This window comes from Callithrix jacchus, chromosome 22 (assembly GCF_049354715.1).
Source record: "Callithrix jacchus isolate 240 chromosome 22, calJac240_pri, whole genome shotgun sequence".
Taxonomy (NCBI): domain Eukaryota; kingdom Metazoa; phylum Chordata; class Mammalia; order Primates; family Cebidae; genus Callithrix; species Callithrix jacchus.
Genome location: NC_133523.1, coordinates 32,408,110 through 32,430,877, shown reverse-complemented (window position 1 = coordinate 32,430,877; position 22,768 = coordinate 32,408,110). Strand labels below are relative to the sequence as shown.

The 22,768-nt window shown below is 48.1% G+C and overlaps 2 protein-coding genes across 50 annotated transcripts in view; one reads left to right on the top strand and one right to left on the bottom strand.

The window, feature by feature from the left end:
- Positions 1-14,066, top strand: part of LOC118150274 (uncharacterized) — a 31,980-nt gene extending 17,914 nt beyond the window's left edge. For 3 of the 49 annotated variants that reach the window (XM_078359207.1, XM_078359200.1, XM_078359199.1), the window contains exons 2-8: positions 1,159-1,213; positions 7,984-8,042; positions 8,380-8,445; positions 8,553-8,653; positions 9,262-9,360; positions 10,204-10,312; positions 13,795-14,066. In XM_078359207.1, coding sequence (XP_078215333.1) covers positions 7,985-8,042; positions 8,380-8,445; positions 8,553-8,653; positions 9,262-9,360; positions 10,204-10,312; positions 13,795-13,859 — 498 coding nt within the window. In that variant the 5' untranslated portion in view covers positions 1,159-1,213; position 7,984 and the 3' untranslated portion in view covers positions 13,860-14,066. Of the gene's footprint in view, positions 1-1,158; positions 1,214-1,409; positions 1,451-2,203; positions 2,242-7,805; positions 8,446-8,552; positions 8,654-9,261; positions 9,361-10,203; positions 10,313-11,090; positions 12,648-13,415 lie in introns of those variants that run through there. The other 46 variants (XM_078359197.1, XM_078359196.1, XM_078359206.1 and 43 more) reach the window with 35 other exon arrangements.
- Positions 1-22,768, bottom strand: part of ZNF850 (zinc finger protein 850) — a 67,529-nt gene that overhangs the window by 32,185 nt on the left and 12,576 nt on the right. The gene's annotated exons all lie outside the window — the stretch shown is intronic.

The window sequence follows — 22,768 nt, the reverse complement described above, 5'->3', positions numbered from 1 at the left end:
CTTTGATGCCTCCTAACCCTGGGTTTGTTTCCCCCAGTTCCATTAGCCAAGTTTAGAAGTCCATGAGGAGGTCCCATGTAAATATTCACATTCCTCTAACCAAAATGTAGTGTTTCCTTCCATTTTGAATATAGGCTGTAGACCCCTCGGGTTTGGGGCGTTGTTAGCAGTGAGACCAAAGCAGTATTTATGTCATCTGACAGCATCTCCAAATAGCCTTCATGGTTGTCACTGTTTCCCGATGACAATTCCAAATAACAGTTCCCAGTGATGACTTGCTACTCGCTGTTGTTCTTAATGTGTTAAGGTGGCTGTTGTAGGCACTATAACTGTGTAAGAAATTACACCGAAACTTCGTGACTCAAACAATCATTTTATTACTTTTGCGGATTCTCCTGCTCATAGTCAGGATTTTGTACAGGGCACAAGGGTGGCCCGCTGGTCTGTTCCATGATGTCTAGCCCCAGCACGGAAGACTCAGCAGCTGGGGGCTGGAAGCATTTGGAGGCTTGTTCCCTCACATCTGATACCTGGGTTGGGTTGCTGGAAGAGGCTCAGCTGGGACTGAGTGCCTACATGTAGTGTTTTCATATGTCCCTGACTTCCTTACAGCCTGGCAGTGTCAGGGTAGTCAGAATTCTTAGGTGGCACAGGGCTCCAGAGCAGATGCTGAGTGGTCTTTTATGAGGTAGCACAACAAAATCACCCAGGATCAGGGAGACAGGACATCAGTTCTGCCTCTCAAAGGGAGGAGTGGCAAGAAATGTTCAGCCATTTTTTAAAACAACCACAGCGACATGCCTGTTAATATATCAGAAAAATTAAAATATCCTGCTAGCTGTGTTTCTAAGTAATTGGTCTCCTTTGAAAATTCTATGCATTGTATATTTTGTCGTTTATGGCATTATTCTGAGGAGGGGTCAAAGACTCTTCCATATGTTAGAAGCATCCTGCCCTAAACAGGCTCACCACCTCGCTGTTCCCCCAGTATTTGAAATGCACAGTTTTTGCTCTGGTTTAATGGGTAGGGCAAGACTTCTCATTTGTTTTAGACCTAACAGCAGTTTAAAAATTGGCCTGTAAATTTGTGGGCTTTGTTTGTTTGTTTGTTTTTGGCCTGATTTCCTTCTGTTTATGCTGATATTTTTCTCACCTCAGCAGGAATCGGGAGGGAGCTTCTTTTCCTGTTGTTCTGTTTTGGATGCATTTGAAGGTAAGTTTCCTTGGAACCGTATTTTGGACTCATTTTGTAGGTTTTGCCAAATGACCTTTTTGCTCTCATGTATATTACATTTTCTTTGGATATTCTCAAAGATACTTCCATATTTTACTGTTCATGAGTTTAGAAGTGTATTTACTTTGCTGAGTTTTCAATTACTTCTTTCTCTTCTGTCATATGTAATTTACAGGAGAAAACCCACCAGAGAGGATAACTTAAGGGATGTGGAAAGTGAGTTTCTTTGTGCTTATCAAGTGTGGTTGATTTTTAATCAGTGAGCATTCGGCATATGTCTGGGACTCTGGCTTTATTTATCAGTTTTCTCACGCTGAACCTTTCAATGAACTTCTGTGTATTTGATTCCTCATGAGGAAAATGGTGACACCGAGGGTGGCTGATTTCCAGGTTTACATCTGTTACCCCAGGATTAGTGTCTGGCCTTCCTCTGGTCCTTGCTGCTCTAACTTTGCCCTGTTAATGAAGAAATGCGGCTATAAACACTTCTGGGCGTTCCTGGTATTTACTGTCCTCACAGTTCAGAGAGAAGCCCTGTCACATTTTCAGCCTCTTCCTCTGCTTTCTGTCATTTCTAAACCACCTCACCTGACCTGGTGTAACCTTCGTTGTGTGTCAGTTTGCGCAGATGTAATTTGGGCCTTCACTTCTCCTTAAAGCCTAATACCCTCCTCCCACCTCCACCAAAATCAAGCTTGAACCCACTACCCTCCGTCACCCATTGCAAGCTCGAACATTTGATGGTGGACACCCCTCCCTGACTTTGTAATGTGGTGGGTTCTCTTGGGTCTTGTTCTCTGTGGGTCTGTACTGCACTCTAGTGTCCGCAGCTGGTGGGATTTGCCCTGTTCCTGAAGGAGGGTCACAGGGAGTTGTTGAGCAGAGAGAGCCTGATGTTTCTTAAGGCCTTCCCCTGAGAAGGAAGAGGCCAAACCTACACAGGCAAATCTTGTTTGTTTATACTTCTAGGTCCAGATCTTGAATGAATCACTGTAGAAATTGAACAGGTAAGGCTCACCTTACCATAGTTACACCAAGAAAGGCCTAACTGGTGACTTAAGCCGTGGTTTTGGGTGGCACGAGAGTGGTCAGGGAGACAGTAGGGAAGTGTACACATAACCGAAAGGGAAAAGAAAGCAGGCCCCTCAGAAATGAGGGCAAAGTCTCACAGTGTCTCTTTCCCCATGGTGTCACTGGCATGTGGGTTACCTCCCCACTGTGTCCCCCAAGGACATGAGGCTGCAGACTGCAGTGCCAGTGAGCAGAGGAGCTGTGGGGATGAAAGTTTGATTGCTGCATTCAAACACACACCCCGGTGCACGTGCGTCTCTTCTGACACAGCACCCGATGGGTGAGCTCTGCTTCTCCACACAGTGGCTTAGGAGTGGAAACATTCTGTTTAGTGCTTGATGGTTTGTTCTGACCTCATGTCATAGCGATTAGCGCCAGTGACCCTAACAGTTTAAAGTGTTTGAGCTTGTGGGTAGGTATTTGGGAGACAGTATGTGTGTTACCTAGTCTTTGTCATCTGCAGTGGTTTTGTTACTTTTCGCATAAATTGCTGAGAATGTTTACTAAGGTAGATGATAGAGAAATCACCAGTCACTCTAAAATCCTCCCATTTCTTGGTCTAGAGCTGCACTACTGGACCCCCCAGTAGTGAGGAGACCTGAAAACCAGAGAAGGCAAAGCAAGTAGGCCCTTTAGACCAGTTGTGTGTGTTCTCTTTCAGTTTACTCTGTTTTTATTTTGTTCACATCATTTTAAGGGTTATAATCATCTTGTTCAGATCTCAGCGTATCAAATGACCCCTCTGTAGATGTCAGGCTCCAACCGTACCCCAAGAGTTAACTGGTTTTCTTTCGATTCTAGATAACACTGGAGGGAATATTCCAGATTCTCTGAGTAGTTTCCAGGTTGAAGTCCTGTAGGCTTCCTCTGTTTTGAGGAGGAGTTCCTATCAGAGAAAGACCTGATTTTGGATTTTTAGCTTTAATGCTTGTGAAAAGCTATAAGAAGTAATTTTCTACCCCTAGCTTTAAAGTACTGTTGGTTAGAAATTAAAGTTTCTTCGGGAGAATTAAACTGCCATTTCAGTTACCCTAATTCCGGAAGTTTTGGTCGTTAGAATTTTCTTTAATGTTCATGAAGAAGTGTTTTATATTTTCCATTAAGATTGATTCTCTTTAGCAGTTAATTTTGAAAGTTGCTTTCTTAAACACCCAAATTCAGTTTTCTCTCTGCTACGATTTGACTTTTTCTTGGGACAGAGTCTCGCTATGTTGCCTAGGCTGGAATGCATTGGTGTGATCTCAGCTCACTGCAGCCTCTGCCTCCTGGATTCAAGCAATTCTCCTGTCTCAGCCTCCTGAGTAGCTGGGCTTACAGGCATGAGCCACCACACCCCGCTTGTTTTTGTGTTTGTTGTAGAGGTGGGATTTCACCGTGTTGGCCAAGTGATTTGCCCACCTCCGCCTTGCAAAGTGCTGAGATTACAGGCAGAAGCCACTGCACTGAGCCTCTGCTACAGATTTCAACTTAACATGAAAGGCCATTTTTAATGAACAAGGGCAAAGCACAGAGGGGACAGTAGAGGGCACCGTCAACCCCAGCATGGAAATGAAGTTCCTGCTCCAAAATGAACCATCACAGCAGTCTCGGCTTGTTGATCTGGACCCTCAATTCTCTTAGGATTTGAACCTGTGTTAGGGAGAAGGGGGCCTGTCTCTTAAGCCAGCCAGTTTTTCGTATTCAGTATTTATGTATCATTTGTTCCTAAGTGTTTTCTCATTTCTATTACGGTGCATTCTGTGGGCTGTCAATGACTTCGCAGTATCTTCTTCACATGTTTATAAAGCTGAGTAGTTCTTTCTTTTCTTTTCTTTTTTTTTTTTTTTTTTGAGATGGAGTTTGGATCTTGTTGCTCAGGCTGGAATGCAGTGGCATGATATTGGCTCGCTGCAGCCTCTCTGCCTCCTGGGTTCCAGCAATTCTCCTGCCTCAGCCTCCCGAGTAGCTGGGATTACAGGCATGTCCCACTATGCCCGGCTAATTTTGTATTTTTAGTAGAGACAGGGTTTCTCCATGTTGGTCAGGCTGGTCTGGAACTCCAGACCTCAGGTGATCTGCCCACCTTGGCCTCCCAAAGTGCTGGGATTACAGCGTGAGCCACTGCGCCCAGCCAAAGCTGAGTAGTTCGGTGTGTCAGTTCAGCACTCCTAGTGTCAGCCTCACTACTCTCCTGCTGTGTGTAGATGGGGGCCTGTCCATCTCCTGGGTCCCCACTGTCAGCACTGAAGGTACCCACCAGATGTGTCTGTCACTTCCTTCCATCCACCTCTATTGTGGTTCTCATGTTTCTGCCTCCCTAGAGACCATTTCTCTCTAGAGCAGTGGTTTCCAATAGAAATACAATGCCAGACATACAAGTCATTTTAGATTTTCTAGTAGTCACTTAAGAAAGTTAGAAACAGGTGAAATTAGTATTTTATTTCACCTAAAATGTTAGCATTATCCAAAATATCACTTCAACATCTTATCAAAATAAAAGTTATTAACGAGATAGTTTACAGTCTTGTTTTTTTTTTCCCTTTTGAGACAAGGTCTTGCCTGGTTCCCCAGACTAGAATGCAGTGAGTGGCACCAGCATAGCTCACTGCAGCCTCAAACTCCTGGGCTGAAGAGATCCTCCTTACTCAGCCTTCCTAGTAGTTTGGACTACAGGCGTACACCACCATGTCCAGCAAATTTTTTTTTTAAAGACAGGGTCTCACTCTGTCACCCAGGCTGGAGTACAGTGGCACAATCTTGGCTCACTGCAGCCTTGACCTCTGGGGCTCAAATGATCCTCCCACTTCAGTCTCCCAAGTAACTGAGACCAAAAACATGTGCCACCATGTCTGAATATTTTTTGTTGAGACAGGGTTTTGCCATGTTGTCTAAGCTGGTCTTGAACTCCAGAGCTCAAGCGATCCACCCACCTTGGCCTCCCAGCGTGCTGGGATTACAGGTGTGACCCACTGTCCTCGGCCTAATTTTTTTTTTTTCCTGAAGAGATGGGATCTTGCTGTGTTGCCCAGACTGGTCTCAAACTCCTGGCTCCAGCAGTCCTCCCGCCTTGGCCTTCTAAAGTGCTGGGATTACAGATGTGAGCCACCACACTGACCCATTCTTTCTTTTATATGAGTATTCAGAATGTTTTAAAAATGTGTTTTACACTTTCAGTACTTCTCAGGTTGGACTAGCCATCTTTCACATGCTCAGCAGCTACGTGTGACAAGTGGCTGTCTTATTGGACAGCACAGCTCTGGAGAGTGATTTTATGTACATCCCACTGCTCTCTGCCTTCTTTATTACCTTCTACGCCCACAGCCCTGGAGTCTTACCATCCTGTTCCTGTCTCCTCTCTGTCTCTTGTACTACTTTAATATGAAGAATCATTTCCAATTCCTTAACATCCTGCCCTGATTTTTTCTGTCTCACGTTCGAGGGTCACAGTTTTCCTCTCATCCTCATTTTAGTACTTTCCCAGAAGATGTGACGTACCTTTTTGTCTTGGTTGGGTATTTATTTGCAATACAAGAACGATTCTTTTCTTTGATACATTAGTGACTTACACACTTTCCTTGTTTTTTTGAGTACATCTTTCCTGACAGAATTTCAAATTATTTCTAGAGTTTAATTAGAAGTTTTTTTGTTTGTTTGTTTTTTGAGACAGAGTCTCACTCTTGTCACCCAGGCTGGAGTACAGTGACGTAACCTTGGCTTACTGCAACATCTGCCTTCCAGGTTCAAGTGATTCTCCTGCCTCAGCCTCCCAAGGAGTAGCTGGGATTATATATGTGAGCCACCACATTCGGCTAATTTTTGTGTTTTTAGTAGAGACAGGGTTTTGCCGTTTTGGCCAGGCTGGTCTGGAACTCCTGACCTCAAGCAATCTGCCCACCTCGGCCTCCCAAAGTGCTGGGATTATAGGCATGAGCCACTGTGCCTGGTCTAGAAAGCTTTTATTTCTTTGAGACGGAGTCTCGCTTTGTCCCCCAGGCTGGAATGCAATGGCACGTCTCGGCTCACTGCAGCCTTTGCCTCCCAGTTTGAAGCAATTCTCCCTGCCTCAGCCTCCCGAGAAGGTGGGATTACAGATGCCTGCCACCAGGCTTGGCGGAATTTTGTATTTTCAGTAGAGATGGGTTTCGCCATGTTGGCCAGGCTGGTCTTAAACTCCTGATCTCAGGTGATCCACCCGCCTTGGCCTCCCAAAGTGCTGGGATTACTTGTGAGCCACCGTGCCCAGCCAGAAAACTTACTTTAAAAAGTGTGTATGGAGCCCTTATGTTTCTGCTTGATTTTTGAAATAACATATTTAGGTCTTCTATATATTTTAGGGTGTAAGATCTCACTCTACATGTTGCTTAGCATCATGGAACATTTTTGGTAATTATTTTTATTTTCTATATATTTTAGAGTTTTCATTAATACAGAATTTCATGTTCATAGCCTCGCCCGGTAAATGTCTGAAATCCTAGCACTTTGGGAGGCCAAGGCGGGCAGATCACCTGAGGTCAGGAGTTTGAGACCAGCCTGGCCGACATGGTGAAAACTTGTCTCTACTAAAAATACAAAATTAGGCAGGTGGATCACCTGAGGTCAAGTGTTCGAAACTAGCCTGGCCAATATGGCCAAACCTGTCTCTGCTAAAAATACAAAATTAGCTGGCGTATTCCTGTAATCCTAGCTACTTGGGAGACTGCACTCCAGCCTGGGCATCAAGAGCAAAACTCTGTCTCAGAAAAAAAAATTGGCTGTGTATGGTGGTGGGTGCCTATAATCCCAACTACTTGGGAGACTGAGTCAGGAGAATCACTTGAACCCAGGAGGCAGAGGTTGCAGTGAGCCAAGATCACCCCACTTCACTCCAGCCTAGGAGAAAGAACAAAGCTCTAAAAAAAAAATTTCATATTATCTCATATCAAAAATGAAAATTTATTTTTACAAATTTCTATTTGAGACTGAGTGTGGTGGCTCACGCCTGTAATCCCAGTGCTTTGGGAAGCCAAGGTGGGTGGATTACGAGGTCAGCAGATCAAGATCATCCTGGCTAACATGGTGAAACCCCGTCTCTATTAAAAATACAAAAACTTAGCCAGGCATGGTGACACGCGCCTGCAGTCCCAGCTACTTGGGAGGCTGAGGCAGGAGAATCACCTGAACCCGGGAGGCAGAGGCTGCAGTGAGCCAATATTGCCCCACTGCACTCCAGCCTGGGCAACGAGTGCGGCTTTGTTTAAAAAAAAAAAAATTACTACTTGAGTGATAGAATTATTTTAATCTAAGAAAGGTTCATAAAAAATAGATGTAGTGATTGTATTCTTTGCTGTGCTCAAATGAAAAATGATGAGGGAACAGGATGTTAAGAGTTGCAGTGAGAGAGGGTGGAAAGGAGGGATCCAGACCCAGGCACACAGGTTTTCTGGAAGGCTTACATGGGACTGCTGGGGTCTGAATGTGTTCCCTGGAGTTCATGTGTTGGAAACTCAACCCCTAATGCAACCATGTGGACCAGCGGAACCTTTAAGGGGTGATGAGGTCATGAAGGCTCTGCCCTCATGAATGGATGAAGGCAGAGTGGGTTAGTTGTCTCGGGAAGTAGGTTCCCGATAAAAGGATGAGGTTGGCTTCCTTCCCTTTCCCTCTTTCTCCCTCCTTCCTCACATGTGGTCACTCTCGTGTTCTTCTCCCTTCCACCGTAGGATGACACAGCGAGACCTTCACCAGGCGCAGGCCCCTCCCCTTCCCAGGGTCCAGAACTGTAAGCCAGATAACCTCTTGCTTATAAATCACCAGTCTGTGGTATTGTAGCAACACAAACGGACTGAGACAGGGACACTCAGAGGGCTCATCTCTCTACTTGATGGAGCACTCCCTGCGTGGTACCTTGTATTCTTAGACCTGATGCTGTAAATGCTGTTCGAGTGCCTTGAAGGTTTTTATGTTTGAGGAGTTTACAGAGAAGCCCCTGTAGGCTTCAGGTCCCTTCTGTTGCTTTGCTCTTTAGTACGTCCCCTACCCTGGTGTTAAATTAGATCGTAGTGTGGTCCTTGGACCAACACTATCAGTATCACCTGAAAAACATGGTGGAAATGCAGATTCACAAGCTGCGCCCAGAACACTAGGAGCGAGACCCAACAGTCTGTACTTAACAAGCCCCTCAGGTGAGTCTGAACCACACAGAAATTTGAGATGCTCTATTAGATAGTTTGAGTTCGTGCTATCCGAATGACTGACAAGCATGTCTGCTCACTGCTTGACGTTTACACAGGCCTCTGGAGCCTCCTGGAATCCGCAGTCCCTGTTGTTCCCTCTGGGAGTTTTCTAGAAGCATGTCTTTCAGAGCCCCGTGCCACCCAGGTTGGGCATCTGGTAAGTTCTCCGTCTACATGTCCATGTTTGTGACATTCTGAGACGGGTGGCCCAGGTTGTGATTCAACATCTGCTGCTGCAGGCTACACATGGTATTCAGAAGGGAGGGGAGATGCTGTGTGCCTGTTTTGAAGGGTTTCCCATTAAACATATCCCTATTTGATTTTTATCTCCTCATTGACTTCACCGTGTAAATGCATTTGTGTAGACATCTCCCGGGGTCATGCATGCATATTCGTGTGTGTGAACATACAAAGTCTGCGTGAGTGGGTGGACTCTCCACATCATGTCATTTATTGTCCATCATTACATATCTGTGGTGTCTAGCTCATTCCTCTACGTTGTTTTCTGCCGTTTTACCTACTTCTACCTGAGGTACAATGACGATTTAATGACTATCACATATTTAAAATACAACTCTATGGTTTTTTCCACCCTATCGGGTCCTCCTCAGCAGACTTCCCTGTGGGACCTAACTCATCAGTGACAGTGGTTTATATGGCTTTTAATTTCAAAATTTTTTTCAATTTCTTTTTACTGATTTTTATGTTAATTTTAACTAGATGGGCATTGTTAGTTTTTTTTTAACTATGTTTATTATAATTTAGATCGATTTTCACATCTCAACCCAGAAAAGAAAGAATGGGAAATGGGACTTTGTAAAGCACAGATATGACAAGTGGTCCAGATTCCCGAGGCTAACTCAGGTGAGGATGTATCATTGAATCTGGCAAGCAGCCCTCAGTAAGTGTCATCTTTGTTTATTTGAATCGGAGTTTTGCTGTTGCCCAGGCTGGAGTCCAATGGCCTGATCTTGGCTCACTGCAACCTCCATGTCCCGAGTTGAATTGATTCTTCTGCCTCAGCCTCCAGCGTAGATGGGATTACAGGTGCCACCACACCTGACTAATTTTTGTATTTTTAGTGGAGACAGGGTTTCACCATATTGACCAATCTGGTTTCAAACCTGAAATGATCCACCCACCTTGGTCTCCCAAAGTGTTAGAATTATAGGCATGAGCCACTGCACCCGGCCTGCCACCTTTGATTTAAATGAATGTGGCATTCTTGGGTGTCTTATGTTTATTCATTTCTGTGGAGTTCGATACTACTCGTTTCTCTGCTTGCTCTGTTTTTTAGTCCCCTTATGACTTGACCTGCTGTTACATTATGTTGATGTGTTACATATGCCGCATCAGCCTGGGTCTCTCTACAGACTTTGTATACGTGCGTCTACACATAGGAATCTGGATTATATCAAGATCCCACTTCCTCACTGCCCACTCCGCATACCGTTCTGAAGTTTCCTAGTCCCTTCTTTTCATTTGTGCTCCTTAAAGCCCAGCCCCATGCCTGACTTTGGTTCCCACTGAGTTCTCTTACAAGCATTCTACAAGTGGATATTAAATCTTTGGCAAGATCATTTACCTGGGCGGGAATAGGGCTCTCAGCTAATCCTCCTTCCTAAACACCCAATAGGAAAGACATTCTGGAGGGGGGGTGGAGTGTGAAGGTTTAAAAATAATCTTTCAATATAAGCTTCATGACAGGTCCTGGAGGTGCCTTGTGGGTGTGGCTGTGGAGGGATGGCTACGAGGAAATTGTGGATATTAAGAAAGTCAGGAAAGGAAACACTCACAATTCAGCAATTCAGAGAAAGTAAGTTCCTGAGGGACTTTCTGGCTGTTTGATGCATAGAGGCCAGGCCTCACTTTGTATCAGGACTGTGGATGCAGTATTTAAAGGGGTACCAAAAAAACCCAGTAATCAAGATAAACAAAATTTTAATGTAATATCGTTAAAAACACAAATTAATGCAAAAAGAAAACGCTCATATTAAACAAAATAGTTAGAATAATGCCTTCTCTTCAACACCACCCCCCAGAAGGTTCCTGCAAACCGCACCTGTAAGGTAAAAATTAAAACTTCAGGCTAGGCATGGTGGCTCATGCCAGTAATCCCAGCACTTTGGGAGGTCAAGGTGGGTGGATTACCTGAGGTCAGGAGTTCAAGACCAGGCTAGCCAACATGGCAAAACCCGGTCTCTACTGAAAAACAAACAAACAATTAGCTGGGCATAGTGGCAGGAAACTGTAATCCCAGCTACTTGGTAGGCTGAGGCAGGAGAATCTCTTGAACCCAGGAGATGGAGGTTGCAGTGAGCCAAGATTCCCATTGCACTCCAGCGTGGGCAACAGAGCAAGTCTGTCTCATAACAAACCTCAAGAATTTCTGGATCAAGCCTTGGATCCTCATCACCACTATCACCAGGGGCTCTATTGCTGGTCACCACAGTCCAGCCTCTATCTCCTAAAATCCTGGGGAAATGGGACCAGACTCTCCCCTGTCTCCATTCTGGGGGTTTGCCCCAAGACAATCTTGCTTTCACTGAGAACAGTCTTGGGATTCCCTGTCCTTGCATACCCTCCTACTCTAGGGGACACAGAGCCCAATGTCACCCCGAAAGCGGGAGTCCCAGCAGAGCATCACCTCCCCCTGAGTGGCGTCCATCCTGACCTGGCTTCTACTCGGAGAAGGGCCCAAGCACGGAAACCTGCATAATGAGCTAAGCTTACCTGTAGCTGAGCGCTGGGAAAACATTTTCCAGAATCCTTTGCCACTCCTGGGGTGCTCTCATGGTCAATACATCTCATTGACTTACAGAAGAGAAAGTTGTCTGCCATTTGGGCATCCTAACAGTGGGCTCCTAAACTTCGTGTGTGCTGTGCAGGTGTCAGAGGCACCCTGTGCGGGCAAAGTCGACTGCTTGCCGCCTCTCTAGCTCCAAAACTACAATCCCCAGCGGCCTCTTTGGTCACTTCCGCTACCCACCCTACACACCTTCCCGTGTGTTGTGTTGACGTCAGAAGTACTTCTGGTCAGTGGGCTGGCCCCTAGTCTGGTTGGCACCCGGGGAGGCCTCCCTCTTCAGGACTTCCACACACCTCTGCCCCTTACCTGACCTTCACTTTCAGGATCTACAGTGTGCACCTGCATTCCGTGGGTGCCCTGTAGGCATGTAGCATGCCTCTCTGCGTGTTCCTGTGTTACTCAAAGGGGATGCAAGCTGGAAGCCCCAGAGAGCTCTCAGAATTCGGCTGCTCTCCTGTGGGCACCTCCAGGCCATTTTCCTTCCATTCGAGCCCACAGGGTTAGAGACAAACCCTCACTCAGTTGCTTGGGGACAAGGACTTCACTTCCTGGCCCGAGCCTGAAACTGAGCTTGGGGGTGGTGGGTCATGCTGGGCCCCTCTGGATGGAATTGGCTACCCTGGTGACTTCTCAGACATCCCTGACCCCAGCTGTGGGGCTCTGGAGTGGACTGCTGCACTTCACCTCTTGGGGAGGGAGTTTCCACCTGAGAGTCAACAAAGAGGTGCGAATTACCTGTAATTCCATCCTGACTGTCAAGGGGATGGATACCCTTAGCTTTTCTTGCCCTGGAGACTGCGTTGGTACTGGTCAAAGTTCATTCCTATTTCTGGAAGACAAGCTTGTTCTAACAGGAGTCTTCCCTCAGCATTCCTTTTTGCTCCGTCCATACTGCAGTCACTCATGAAGTAGTTAATTGTAAACACATATGAAACAGTTTAAATATTGTTATTTGGATGAAGGGCAGGGACAGCAGAGATGCTTCTGATTACTAGTGACTGGGGAGGACTCCCAGAAATAGGGCTGTCTCAGCTGCCCCTGACCAGTTTGGTAAGTTGGAGATTAGAGGGAAGACATTCCAGTGGGAGGCACAAGGAAGCAGAGTTCCAGACTCTTGCTACAATGTAGAAGGATTGTGGTGGCCCATGGATTTGCTTAAGGATGAATTTTAAATATGCATAAGGTACAGACTAGCTATTCACATGTAGAACAAGGAGGAGTTTGACAGAATCTGACCTGAATTTTACATTTGAGAGCATTTTCAGCTTTTGGCAATTGGGACATTTCACCCAAAATTTCAGATTCCCTGCTTCTCTGAAAATAAATCTGCCTTAAGTCTGCACTGCTGTTTTACTGTCCATTTGAGTGAGACAATGTCTTTCTCATTTGGACATGACCTATCGAGTCTGTCTATCTGCTGCACCTTCTATAGTGTCTTTTATACTGAGGTTGAAACCACTGACTACCTAACATTTTGCACCCCTCTCGTTTTTATTACCTTCCTGACCCCTGAAGGGTTTGCCTTTTCCACCTCTCAGTCTGGGCAGATCAGACAATCCTGAGTGCCAGGGTATACTGAGTACGCTGGGTTTTGAAGGATATTAATAAGGGATTTGAGAGTAAGTCAGTGATATGTGGGAAATAGTAATTGACGTGGTACGCAGACTTAAGGGGAAGTATTTTAACACCTGAGAATGGTGACTATAATGCCCCTGACGTAAGTGAAAGCAATTAACATTTAGAAAACACCAACACAGTTGCCAGGCTACTCAAGAGGCTTTTTTTTTTTTTTTTTTTTTTTTTCTTCATTTTTGCTTTGTCACCCACACTAGAGAGCAGTGCCATGATCTTGTAATCTCCACTTCCTGGATTCAAGTGATTGACATGCCTCAGCCTCCTGAGTAGCTAGGATTACAGGTGCACACTACCACACGTGGCTAATTTTTTGCATTTTCAGTACACATGGGGTTTCTCAATGTTGGCCAAACTGGTCACCAACTCCTGAACTCAGGTGATCGCCAATAGCCTCCTAAGGTGCTGGAATTACAGGTATGAGTCACCATGCCTCGCCAAGACTCATTTTTGATATGAGTTAATTTGGTTATTTCAGATTTGCCGTGACTGTCCTTATCAACAAATCAAGTGGAATTTAGAAAGAAAACCCAATTTCTTAATTTTGAACTCGTGGTAGAGATTATGCACACTGGATGTTACCAGAGAAACAATAATTCGGTTGTTTCTAAAGTACAACATTCATTTGAAAGTGTTATACCAGGAATACATAAGAAATTGAAGACAGGACGTTTCCTATGGTAACACTGAATAATTTGTGTGTACTTCACCACTAACAATGTTACCTGTAAGGCCGATAGCCTTGCTAAGAGCCGGATGAACACCACCCACCCCTCTCTATGCCTGGTAACAGTTTTACTCAGCATCTGGCTCCTCCATGCGGGCTCCCCTCGCCCACTTCTGCATTCTGCCCCCAGGTCTATATTCAGCACTAGACTATGCACTCTCAGCACCAAGCTATGCATTTGAACCTCAGCACTAAACTATACAGCGGAACCCGCGAAAATTGAAGAAATCCCGCCAAGCCTTACCCAATGGCAGCCCACCCCATGCATCCTAGGCCAGCCCCCCTCTAACTCCCATAAAACCCCCCTGCCCTGAGAAGTCAAACGCAACTTCTCTGGCCCCTTTCCCCAGGACCACAGAACCTCGCCCAGGAGATAAATAAATTGGCCTCTGATTGTTCTTATACTGGCCTCAGTTTCCTCATTTTAAACTCGGCAATAACCCTTACATTTGGTGCTGTGAAACCCGGGTGGAGTTGTAAGACCCCCTTCCTGGGGCGGGGGGGGGACTGATTCCTCCACCTAAAGCCGGACCAGGAAACCGCTCCGCTGCAAGGTAAGACTTCTGTCGCCCATAGCCTCTCCTGCTGCCTGCTCCATGGACTCCCCACCTGTAACCGCAGCCGCGTCAGGGACTCCTTGCCACCGTGGGCCTGGGGCCTGGTTCCATTCTGAGGATCTGAGCGTAGAGGACATGTCCCTACTCTCTTGTCTTCTCCCTGTAAGGGGTCTGCCAGGGGTCAGGAGCCTGAGGGAGACGTCCCCATCTTCCTGAACCCTCTCTGTTGTTCAGCAGTGCAGTCCAGGATGCCTTCCGATCATCTCCGCAGCAGCGAGTGAGGTTTGGGTAATAAGAAGCCCCATTTGCAACCCCAGGCCCTACTTAGGACCTCGACCAGACCCCAGCTCTTAGTTCCAAATTAGCCCTTTGGCAAGCTAACTCCCGCCTAAGTACTCTTAGTTCCTCTTTTCTGTTCCAGAGCCAGTGTGTGAATGAGTGAGTTTATGTGTAGTCCCACAGCTTAACGGCTATGGGGCTTGAGTGGGCCTCCATCCGCGGTTCCACGGGGACATAAGGCGATTCACCTCAGGACCGAAGGTTTTGAGGTGACCAGGCCTGGGGGTTATACGGGTATACCTTAGCCAAGACGCCCCTGAAATATCCCTCTGGGGACGTGGCCGGGAAGGCATCAGACTGGTCTCCCATCCGGGGGTGCTCCCACCCTTGGTTTGTCAAACCTATATGTGGTTCTGTCTTTGCTGCAAGTTCGCCAGCTTCATTAGGCTTCTGCTGGCTGACATACAGCGGGTAACGGACCGCTGGCTACAGGGGACCTTCACTGACTTTTTGCCTCTAGAGATAACTCTGTTCTCTTTTTTCTTCCTACTTTTAATCTATTACTAAAATCTCACTCTCTGCCTCTCTCCCTGTCACTTCCTCCTCACTCTCTACCCCTGTTCCTGTCACTTCCTCAGATTCTCCCATTTGGCGGATAGCTCTAGCCTTCTATCTTCTTTCTCGTTGTACTCATTGCAGCTTTTAAGTTCTCTCAGCCACCCCCTCCAGAAAAGAGCTCTTTTGCCTGTGTTGAGTATAGTACCTCACCCCCACAGTTAACTAGCTAATCATGGGCAACCGGGGATCCCACCCTGGCCCTAAGTCGCTGCTGGGGTGCGTAGTTTTAAACCTCCCCAAGCTGGGCCTTTCAAAAAAAAAAAAGAAAACGCTGTTCTTCCTCTCCACTGTAGCCTGGCCACAGTATCCCCTGGACAACCGTTCCAAGTGGCCTCTAGAAGGCACACTTGACTGCAAGGTCCAGACAGATTTAGACAACTTTTGCCAGAGAAACGGTAAGTTGGCGGAGGTTCCCTATATTCAAGCTTTCTGGCACCTCTGCTCCCATCCCGACCTGTGTTCCTCTTGCATTACCACCCAGGTGCTCCTGGCCAAAGACATTCCCACTCTGCCTTCGGCCCCTTCACCAGCCTCCTCTTCTTTTTCTGACCCCAATCTGTCTGATGAACTTTCCCTGCCACCAACTCGACCCAATAATCCCCTGCCATATGCAGACCCTCAACCCCCTCCTCCCCCTCCTCTTCCTGTTTCCACCCAATCCCTTCCTCCAATTTCCACCTAACACCCCCCTCCTCTTCCAGTTTGCCCCCAACATCCTCCTCCCCCTCCTCCTCTTCCAGCTTGCCCCCCACATCCTCCTCCTCCTCTCCCAGCTTGCACCCACTCCCCTCCTGCCCCTCCTCTGAGTCTTGATGTGGCCTCCTGTTAGTGCCCACACCTGCTCACATGGTGCTCCTGGCATCAGCCATTCCCTCCTTTGTCCTCTCCATGAGGTGGCCGGAGTGGAGGGTGCACATCCCCTTCTCCCCTGCCGATCTGTCCACCATTGAGAAATGCCTAGGGTCCTTCTCCACCAATCCTACTGCCTATATCAAGGAATTTTGTTACCTCACTCAGGCATATGACCTAATCTGGCATGACACCTATGTAATCCTGTCTTCTACCCTTACTCCTGATGAGCGTGGCCACATCCTTGAGGCAGCGAGAGCACATGCTGATCAGGTACATCTCACTGAGCCTCAGATGCCAGTAGGCGCAGTGGCAGTCCCTGCGACCAAACCTAACTGGGACTATCAAACTGGCCAAGATGGCTGCCACTGCCGAGACCAGATGCTACGGTGCCTCCTAGCAGGCATGCAAGACGCGGCTCAAAAGGTAGTTAATTATGATAAGCTGCGTGAAATAACAGGGTCCTGCTGAAAACCCAGCTGCCTTCCTTGACCGACTAACCAATGCTATGGTCCTTCACACCCGAGTAGACCCAGACTCCCCTGCTGGGACCACCCTCTTAGCTGCCCCTTTTATCTCCCAGTCAGCACCAGACATCAGAAAGAAACTAAAAAAGGCAGAGGAGGGACCCCAAACTCCCATACAAGAGCTGGTAAACATGGCATTTAAGGTTTTTAATGGCCGAGAGGAAAAGGCTGAGGCCATCCGCCAGGCCCATCTATGGCAACAGGTAACCCTCCAAACTGAAGCTATTGTAGCAGCCCTGAGGCCGGCAGCTCAACCAGTGCCTGGCACAAGGAGCTCCTCGAAGTTCCTCCCAAAAGGTCCTCCAGGATCTGCCCAGGCTGCCTCGAAGGTCCCGCCCGGGCCCTCAAGTGTGGCTAGGAGGGACATTGGGCTCAACATTGCCCCTGCATGCGTTTGCCCTACGGACCCTGTCTAATCTGCAAGCGAACTGGACACTGGAAGGACGACTGTCTGCTCCGGACTATGGGCTCAACCCCCGCACCTCCATGTGGGTGACAAGCCAGTTCAAAGGATACAGTCCCCTCGTTTGAACTCAGCCTCATGGATGATTGACGCGGCCCGGACTCGGGGACCCCCATCACCCTTGCCGAGCCCCAGGTAACTCTACAGGTAGTGGGTAAGTCCGTCTCTTTCATGGTTGATACGAGGGCTACCTACCGTAGCCCTCTGTATTGCCTTCCTACTCAGGACCTAGCATACCTTCCCAGGTCTCAGTCATGGGAATTGACGAGAAGCCCTCCTGCCCCAACTGGACCCGTCCCCTGACCTGCAACCTGAAGGGACTTCCATTTACACATTCTTTCCTGATCATACCCTCAAGCCCACTCCCCCTACTAGGATGAGATATCCTTCAGACTCTAGGGGCTACCCTCTGACTCGCTAGCCCCTACAGTCAACCCCATCTTCTACCCATCTAGTACTCGCCTTAACCAGCAACACATCCAGTCATGACCCCTCAATCTCAACCCCCGTCTCTCCTGAGATAGTTGATCCCTCAGTATGAGATACTTCCAAGCCTGTAGTTGCCACACATCGTGTGCCTGTTAAAATATTCCTCAAGGACCCCACTGGTTTTCCGTCCCATCCTCAATTTCCCATTTCAAAAACCCACCACCTGGGTCTGAAACCTATTATTTCTTGACTTCTAACCTGGGGATTCCTCATTCCCACCAGCTCCCCCTGCAACACCCCTATCTTGGGGGTCCGAAAGTCTTCCAGCGAATACCGTCTAGTCCAAGACCTGCGCTTAATTGATGAGGCAGTGGTACCCTCCACCCGGCGGTTCCCGATCCTTACACCTTGTTATCCCATGTTCCCTCTAACACCTCCCATTTTACAATCCTTGATTTCAAAGACGCTTTCTTCACCCGGACTCTTCCTCTTTGCCTTTACTTGGACTGACCCCAACTCTAACTTGTCACAACAGCTGACCTGGACAGTCCTGCCCCAGGACTTTAGGGATAGCCCCCACATTTTTGGACAAGGACTGGCAGCTGATCTTGCCACTTGCCCCCTTCAGCCCAGCCTCCTCTTACAATATGTAGATGACCTGTTGCTGTGCAGCCCCTCTCTTTCCATGTCACAGCAGCACACAGCTGCTCTCCTTAATTTTAGGTCTAGGGGTTACCGGGTTTCTCCCTTCAAAGCACAGCTGTCAGTTACTTCGGCCATCTACTTAGGCATCCGCCTTACTCCACAAACTAGGGATTTAATTGCGGACCGCCAAAAAGCATCACTAGCACTACAACCTCCAGAATCAGCCAATGAAATCCTCTCCTTTTTAAAATTTATAAGATTTTTCTGACACTGGGTTCCCAAGTTTGCCACCCTGGCAAAGCCCCTGTTTGCGGCAGCTAAAGACACCTCCAAGGGACCTCTCTCTCATCCAGGGGCTGTTAGACAAGCCTTTAAAGCCTTACAGACTGCCCTGTCCACAGCACCTCCCCTTCACTTGCCCGATCTTAATCGCCCTTTCCACTTGTTCATGGATGAAAAACAGGGAATAGCAGTGGGGGGTCTTAACCCAACTCCTAGGCCCCATGTATTCTCCAGTAGCCTACTTATCAAAACAGCTTGACCCTACTGTCAGAGGGTGGCAACCTTTAGTGCGGGCCCTAGGAATGGCTACGGAGCTGACCAGGGAATCTCTGAAGCTCACCTGAGGCAAGCCTATTTCGGTGTTCTCTCCTCATTGGCTAACTGACCTCTCTCACAAATCCCTCGCACACCTAGGACCCTCCCGCTTACAGGAGTTTCATCTACTCTTCATTGAAAATCCTTCAATCAGCCTCCATCCTACTTCTCCACTCAACCCAGCTACTTTGCTTCCTTTTCCGTCTCACTCTCATTCCCCAGCCCACTCCTGTCCCGAACTTAGAAATACACTTACCAAACCCCGAGAAGGCCTAACTGACCTTCCTCTATCTGACTCAGACCTCACTCTATATGTAGATGGGAGTTCCATAATAACAGCTGAGGGATGGCGAAAGGCAGCCTATGCTGTGGTCACAGACTCAGCCACCCTTCAGGCCCATTGCCTTCCTGATGGAACCACATCACAAAAGGCAGAACTCATTGCCTTAACCCGGGCTCTCACGTTAGCACAGGGAAAGCGAATGAATATCTATACTGATTCGAAGTATGCTTTCCTTATTACCCACTGTCATTCTGCCCTCTGGAAAGAACGGGGATTCCTCACAACCAAAGGATCGCCCATAATCAATGCTACTCAAATCTCCAATCTCCTAAAAGCCCTGTCACTGCCCAGGGAAGTTGCTGTCATTCACTGTCAGGGGCACCAGGCCCAACGTGACCCTGTTTCCTGGGGCAATACATGCGCAGATGCAGCAGCTAGAGCCTTAACTAGCACCGGACCGACCCCCACCCCAGCCCTTTTTCTCACCACGACCACGCCACCAGCTTACTCACCATCGGAAAAGCAGGCCCTCATATTAAAAGGGGGAACTGAGTCTGATCAGGGTGGATCTTCCTAAACGGCAGGATCGCCCTTCCATGAGAGCAGGCTTCCAAAATAATTTCAGACATACACCAGTCCTTACATATAGGGCCCAACGCATTATGCTGTTCTGAACAGCCCCTATTTGTCTCACCAGGTTTACAGTAGACTATTGAGCGAGCGCACAAAGCCTGTCACTTGCTCTAAAAACTCGCTTCACAGAAGCTTGAAGCCACAGTACCCCACTCACCAGATGCGGGACAGCTTGCAGGCCCAGGACTGGCAAGTTGATTTCACCCATATGCCTCCTATAAGAAACTTCGCTGCCTTCTAACTTTTGTAGATACCTTTTCTGGATGGATTGAGGCCTTGCCTACCTCCAAGGAAACCGCAGACACAGTAGCCTCCCTCTTAATTCAGGAAATCATTCCTCGCTTCGGCCTACCTGTGGCCATCCAGTCAGACAACGGCCCGGCATTCACTGCTCGAGTGGTCCAGCTGGTTGCCGAGTCCCTTAATATCTCTTGGAAGCTACACATCCTGTACCATCCTCAGTCGTCGGATAAGGTCAAATGGGCTCATGGCATCCTTAAGAACCACCTGGCCAAACTCATCATAGAGGTAAAACTCTCTTGGCCTACACTCCTACCTCTTGCTCTGGCCCGGGTCCGAGCTGCCCCACAGGAACCGACAGGTCTCAGCCTCTTTGAGTTGCCGTACGGTAGGCCCTTCCTGGTTTCTCAAAGCCTCCTGGTGCAACCTCCTGCCCTGGCCTCCTACCTTCCCTGTCTCTCCTCCGCCATTTACTCAGGGAACACGCTGACCACATTCTCCCTGTGGTCCCAAGCCCGGAGGACTCCCATCCGGCAGTGCCTCTCCAGCCAGGTGACAGCGTTCTCCTCAGGGAACTTAAGCCAGGGTCTCTGCAGCCCTGGTGGTCAGGACCCCACACTGTTATTCTGACCACCCCCACTGCTGCTAAACTCCTGGGTTACGCCCCATGGTATCATGTGTCCCGCCTCAAAATGGCTCTCCAAAATGACCAGTGGAGGTCTGAGCCCCTGGGCCCCACTTGCCTTCGCCTCACGCATGGCCCCTGCCCGTCATTCTCTGACTCTCTGAGCCCTTCTGTTCACAATAGCTCTAGCCCGTCATCTTGATGCATGCTCTTACTACGCCTGGCGGTTCTACCTTCAAGAGTCCTGGACAGAGGGCCCTGCCACTAAAACTCATCACCTTGCCCAAGCGGAATGCCAACCTGCAGGTTGCCAGTCAGCCATAACATTTGAATTCCCATAGTCTAAATCCAAAACTATTAGGACTGGCGGTGGGAAGGGTGGACGCCTTTGCCCTCTGTTTTCTATATCAACAGACCCAAGACCGCTGCCTTACAGGGAGCGAGACCTGTGGTGGATGCCCGCATGCTGGTTGTGTTATTCACAAAACCTTCAGAACAAACACTTCCCCAGCAAGTAATATGCTTTTTCTCAACCAAGGCAAAGTGTCCCTCGTTATCCATGAGCTTCCCTGGAACCCCCGCTGGGAAAGAGGGACTGCTGGCAAAATATACACCTGGTTCCAAGAGAGCCACCCCAGCAGTATGCGGCTAATATATCAGTCCTATACCCGCATTGTGCCAGTAGGGATAGACCGACTTAACTCCTTAAGCAACACCATTTAACAGAATGAGGCTGCCTTAACCAACCAAATTAAGCCCCAAACCAATCCTCCCCAACCTTTCTCGTGGTTGACACTAGTACGACAAGGGGCCAGCATGCTGAGCTTAACTGAGGCCACAAATTTCACGACTTGCTTTCTGTGCGCCTCCCTTAACCAACTCCCCTTAGCCGCAGTTCCCCTCTGAACCGGATTAAGCCTGTCACAATCACCCATGGGATCTTATACCACCTTAACGGGCATCCCCTTGTTCAAAATACACTCCCAAAATCTATCTCTCTGCTACGGAAAGACCAGGAGTCCCAGTCTTAGGTGTAACACCACGGTAGAGGTAAAGACCCCCCCTTTACGCACCCCCAGGAGGGTACTTCTGGTGCAACAGAACCCTAACCAAAGTCATCAAGACATCCTTCCCTTTTTCCTACGTGCCCATCACCCTAGTTCCACAGTTGGAAGTGTATGGACAAGAAGAATTCTGGTCCCTCATTGCACCGTCCCCCAATCACTGGGACAAACGAGCGGTCTTTCTCCCACTAATAGGTCTCTCTCTAGTCTCTTCCCTTGCAGCAGCCGGCATAGGGGGTGGTGCCATGGGTTACAGCATCAATACAGCTGCCCAACTAGAAGACAAACTTCATGTGGCTATTGAAGCATCAGCCGCCTCTTTAGCCTCGCTCCAGCGACAACTTAACTTCACTGGTGCAGGTAACTCTCCAAAACCCACGGGCCCTAGACCTACTAATGGCAGAAAAAGGAGGTACCTGTTTATTTCTTCAGGAGCAGTGCTGCTATTACGTCAAAGAAACAGGCCTAGTGGAGGAAAATGTCAACACCCTCTATTGCCTCCAAGAAGACCTCCTAAGAAAGCAAAATGCACTGGCTTCCTCTTTTAACTGGTGGCAGTCTTTCATATTCGCCTGGCTAGTTCCTATTATCACCCCAATCATCGTGGTTTGTCTATTACTAATGCTAGCCCCTTTGCTTCTCAGGTTTTTACAAGCCTGCATGAGAGAAATTTCCAGGGTAGCCGTAAACCAGATGTTACTTCACCCGTACGTCCGGATCCCAACCGAGGCACCGGCCAACTGACCTCCCCACTCCGCCCCCGTTCAGCAGGAAGTAGAAACGGCGCCGTATGTCATCAAAAAGTCGGGATGTAAGGCCGATATCCTTGCTAAGAGCCAGATGAACACCACCCACCCCTCTCTATGCCTGATAACAGTTTATCAGCATCTGGCTCCTCCATGCGGGCTCCCCTTGCCCACTTCTGCATTCTGCCCACGGGTCTATATTCAGCACTGGACTATGCACTCTCAGCACCAAGCTATGCATTTGAACCTCAGCACTAAACTATACAGCGGAACCCGTGAAAACTAAAGAAATCCCACCAAGCCTTACCCAATGGCAGCCCACCCCATGCATCCTAGGCCAGCCCCCCTCTAATCCCCATTAAACCCCCTGCCCTGAGAAGAAATGTGACTTCTTTGGCCCCTTTCCCCAGGACCACAGAACCTCGCCCGGGAGACAAATAAATTAGCCTCTGATTGTTCTTATACTGGCCTCAGTTTCCTCATTTTAAACTCGGCAATAACCCTTACATTACCAGGAAAGCATTCTTTCTGATTGGCTGGGAAAAGCCA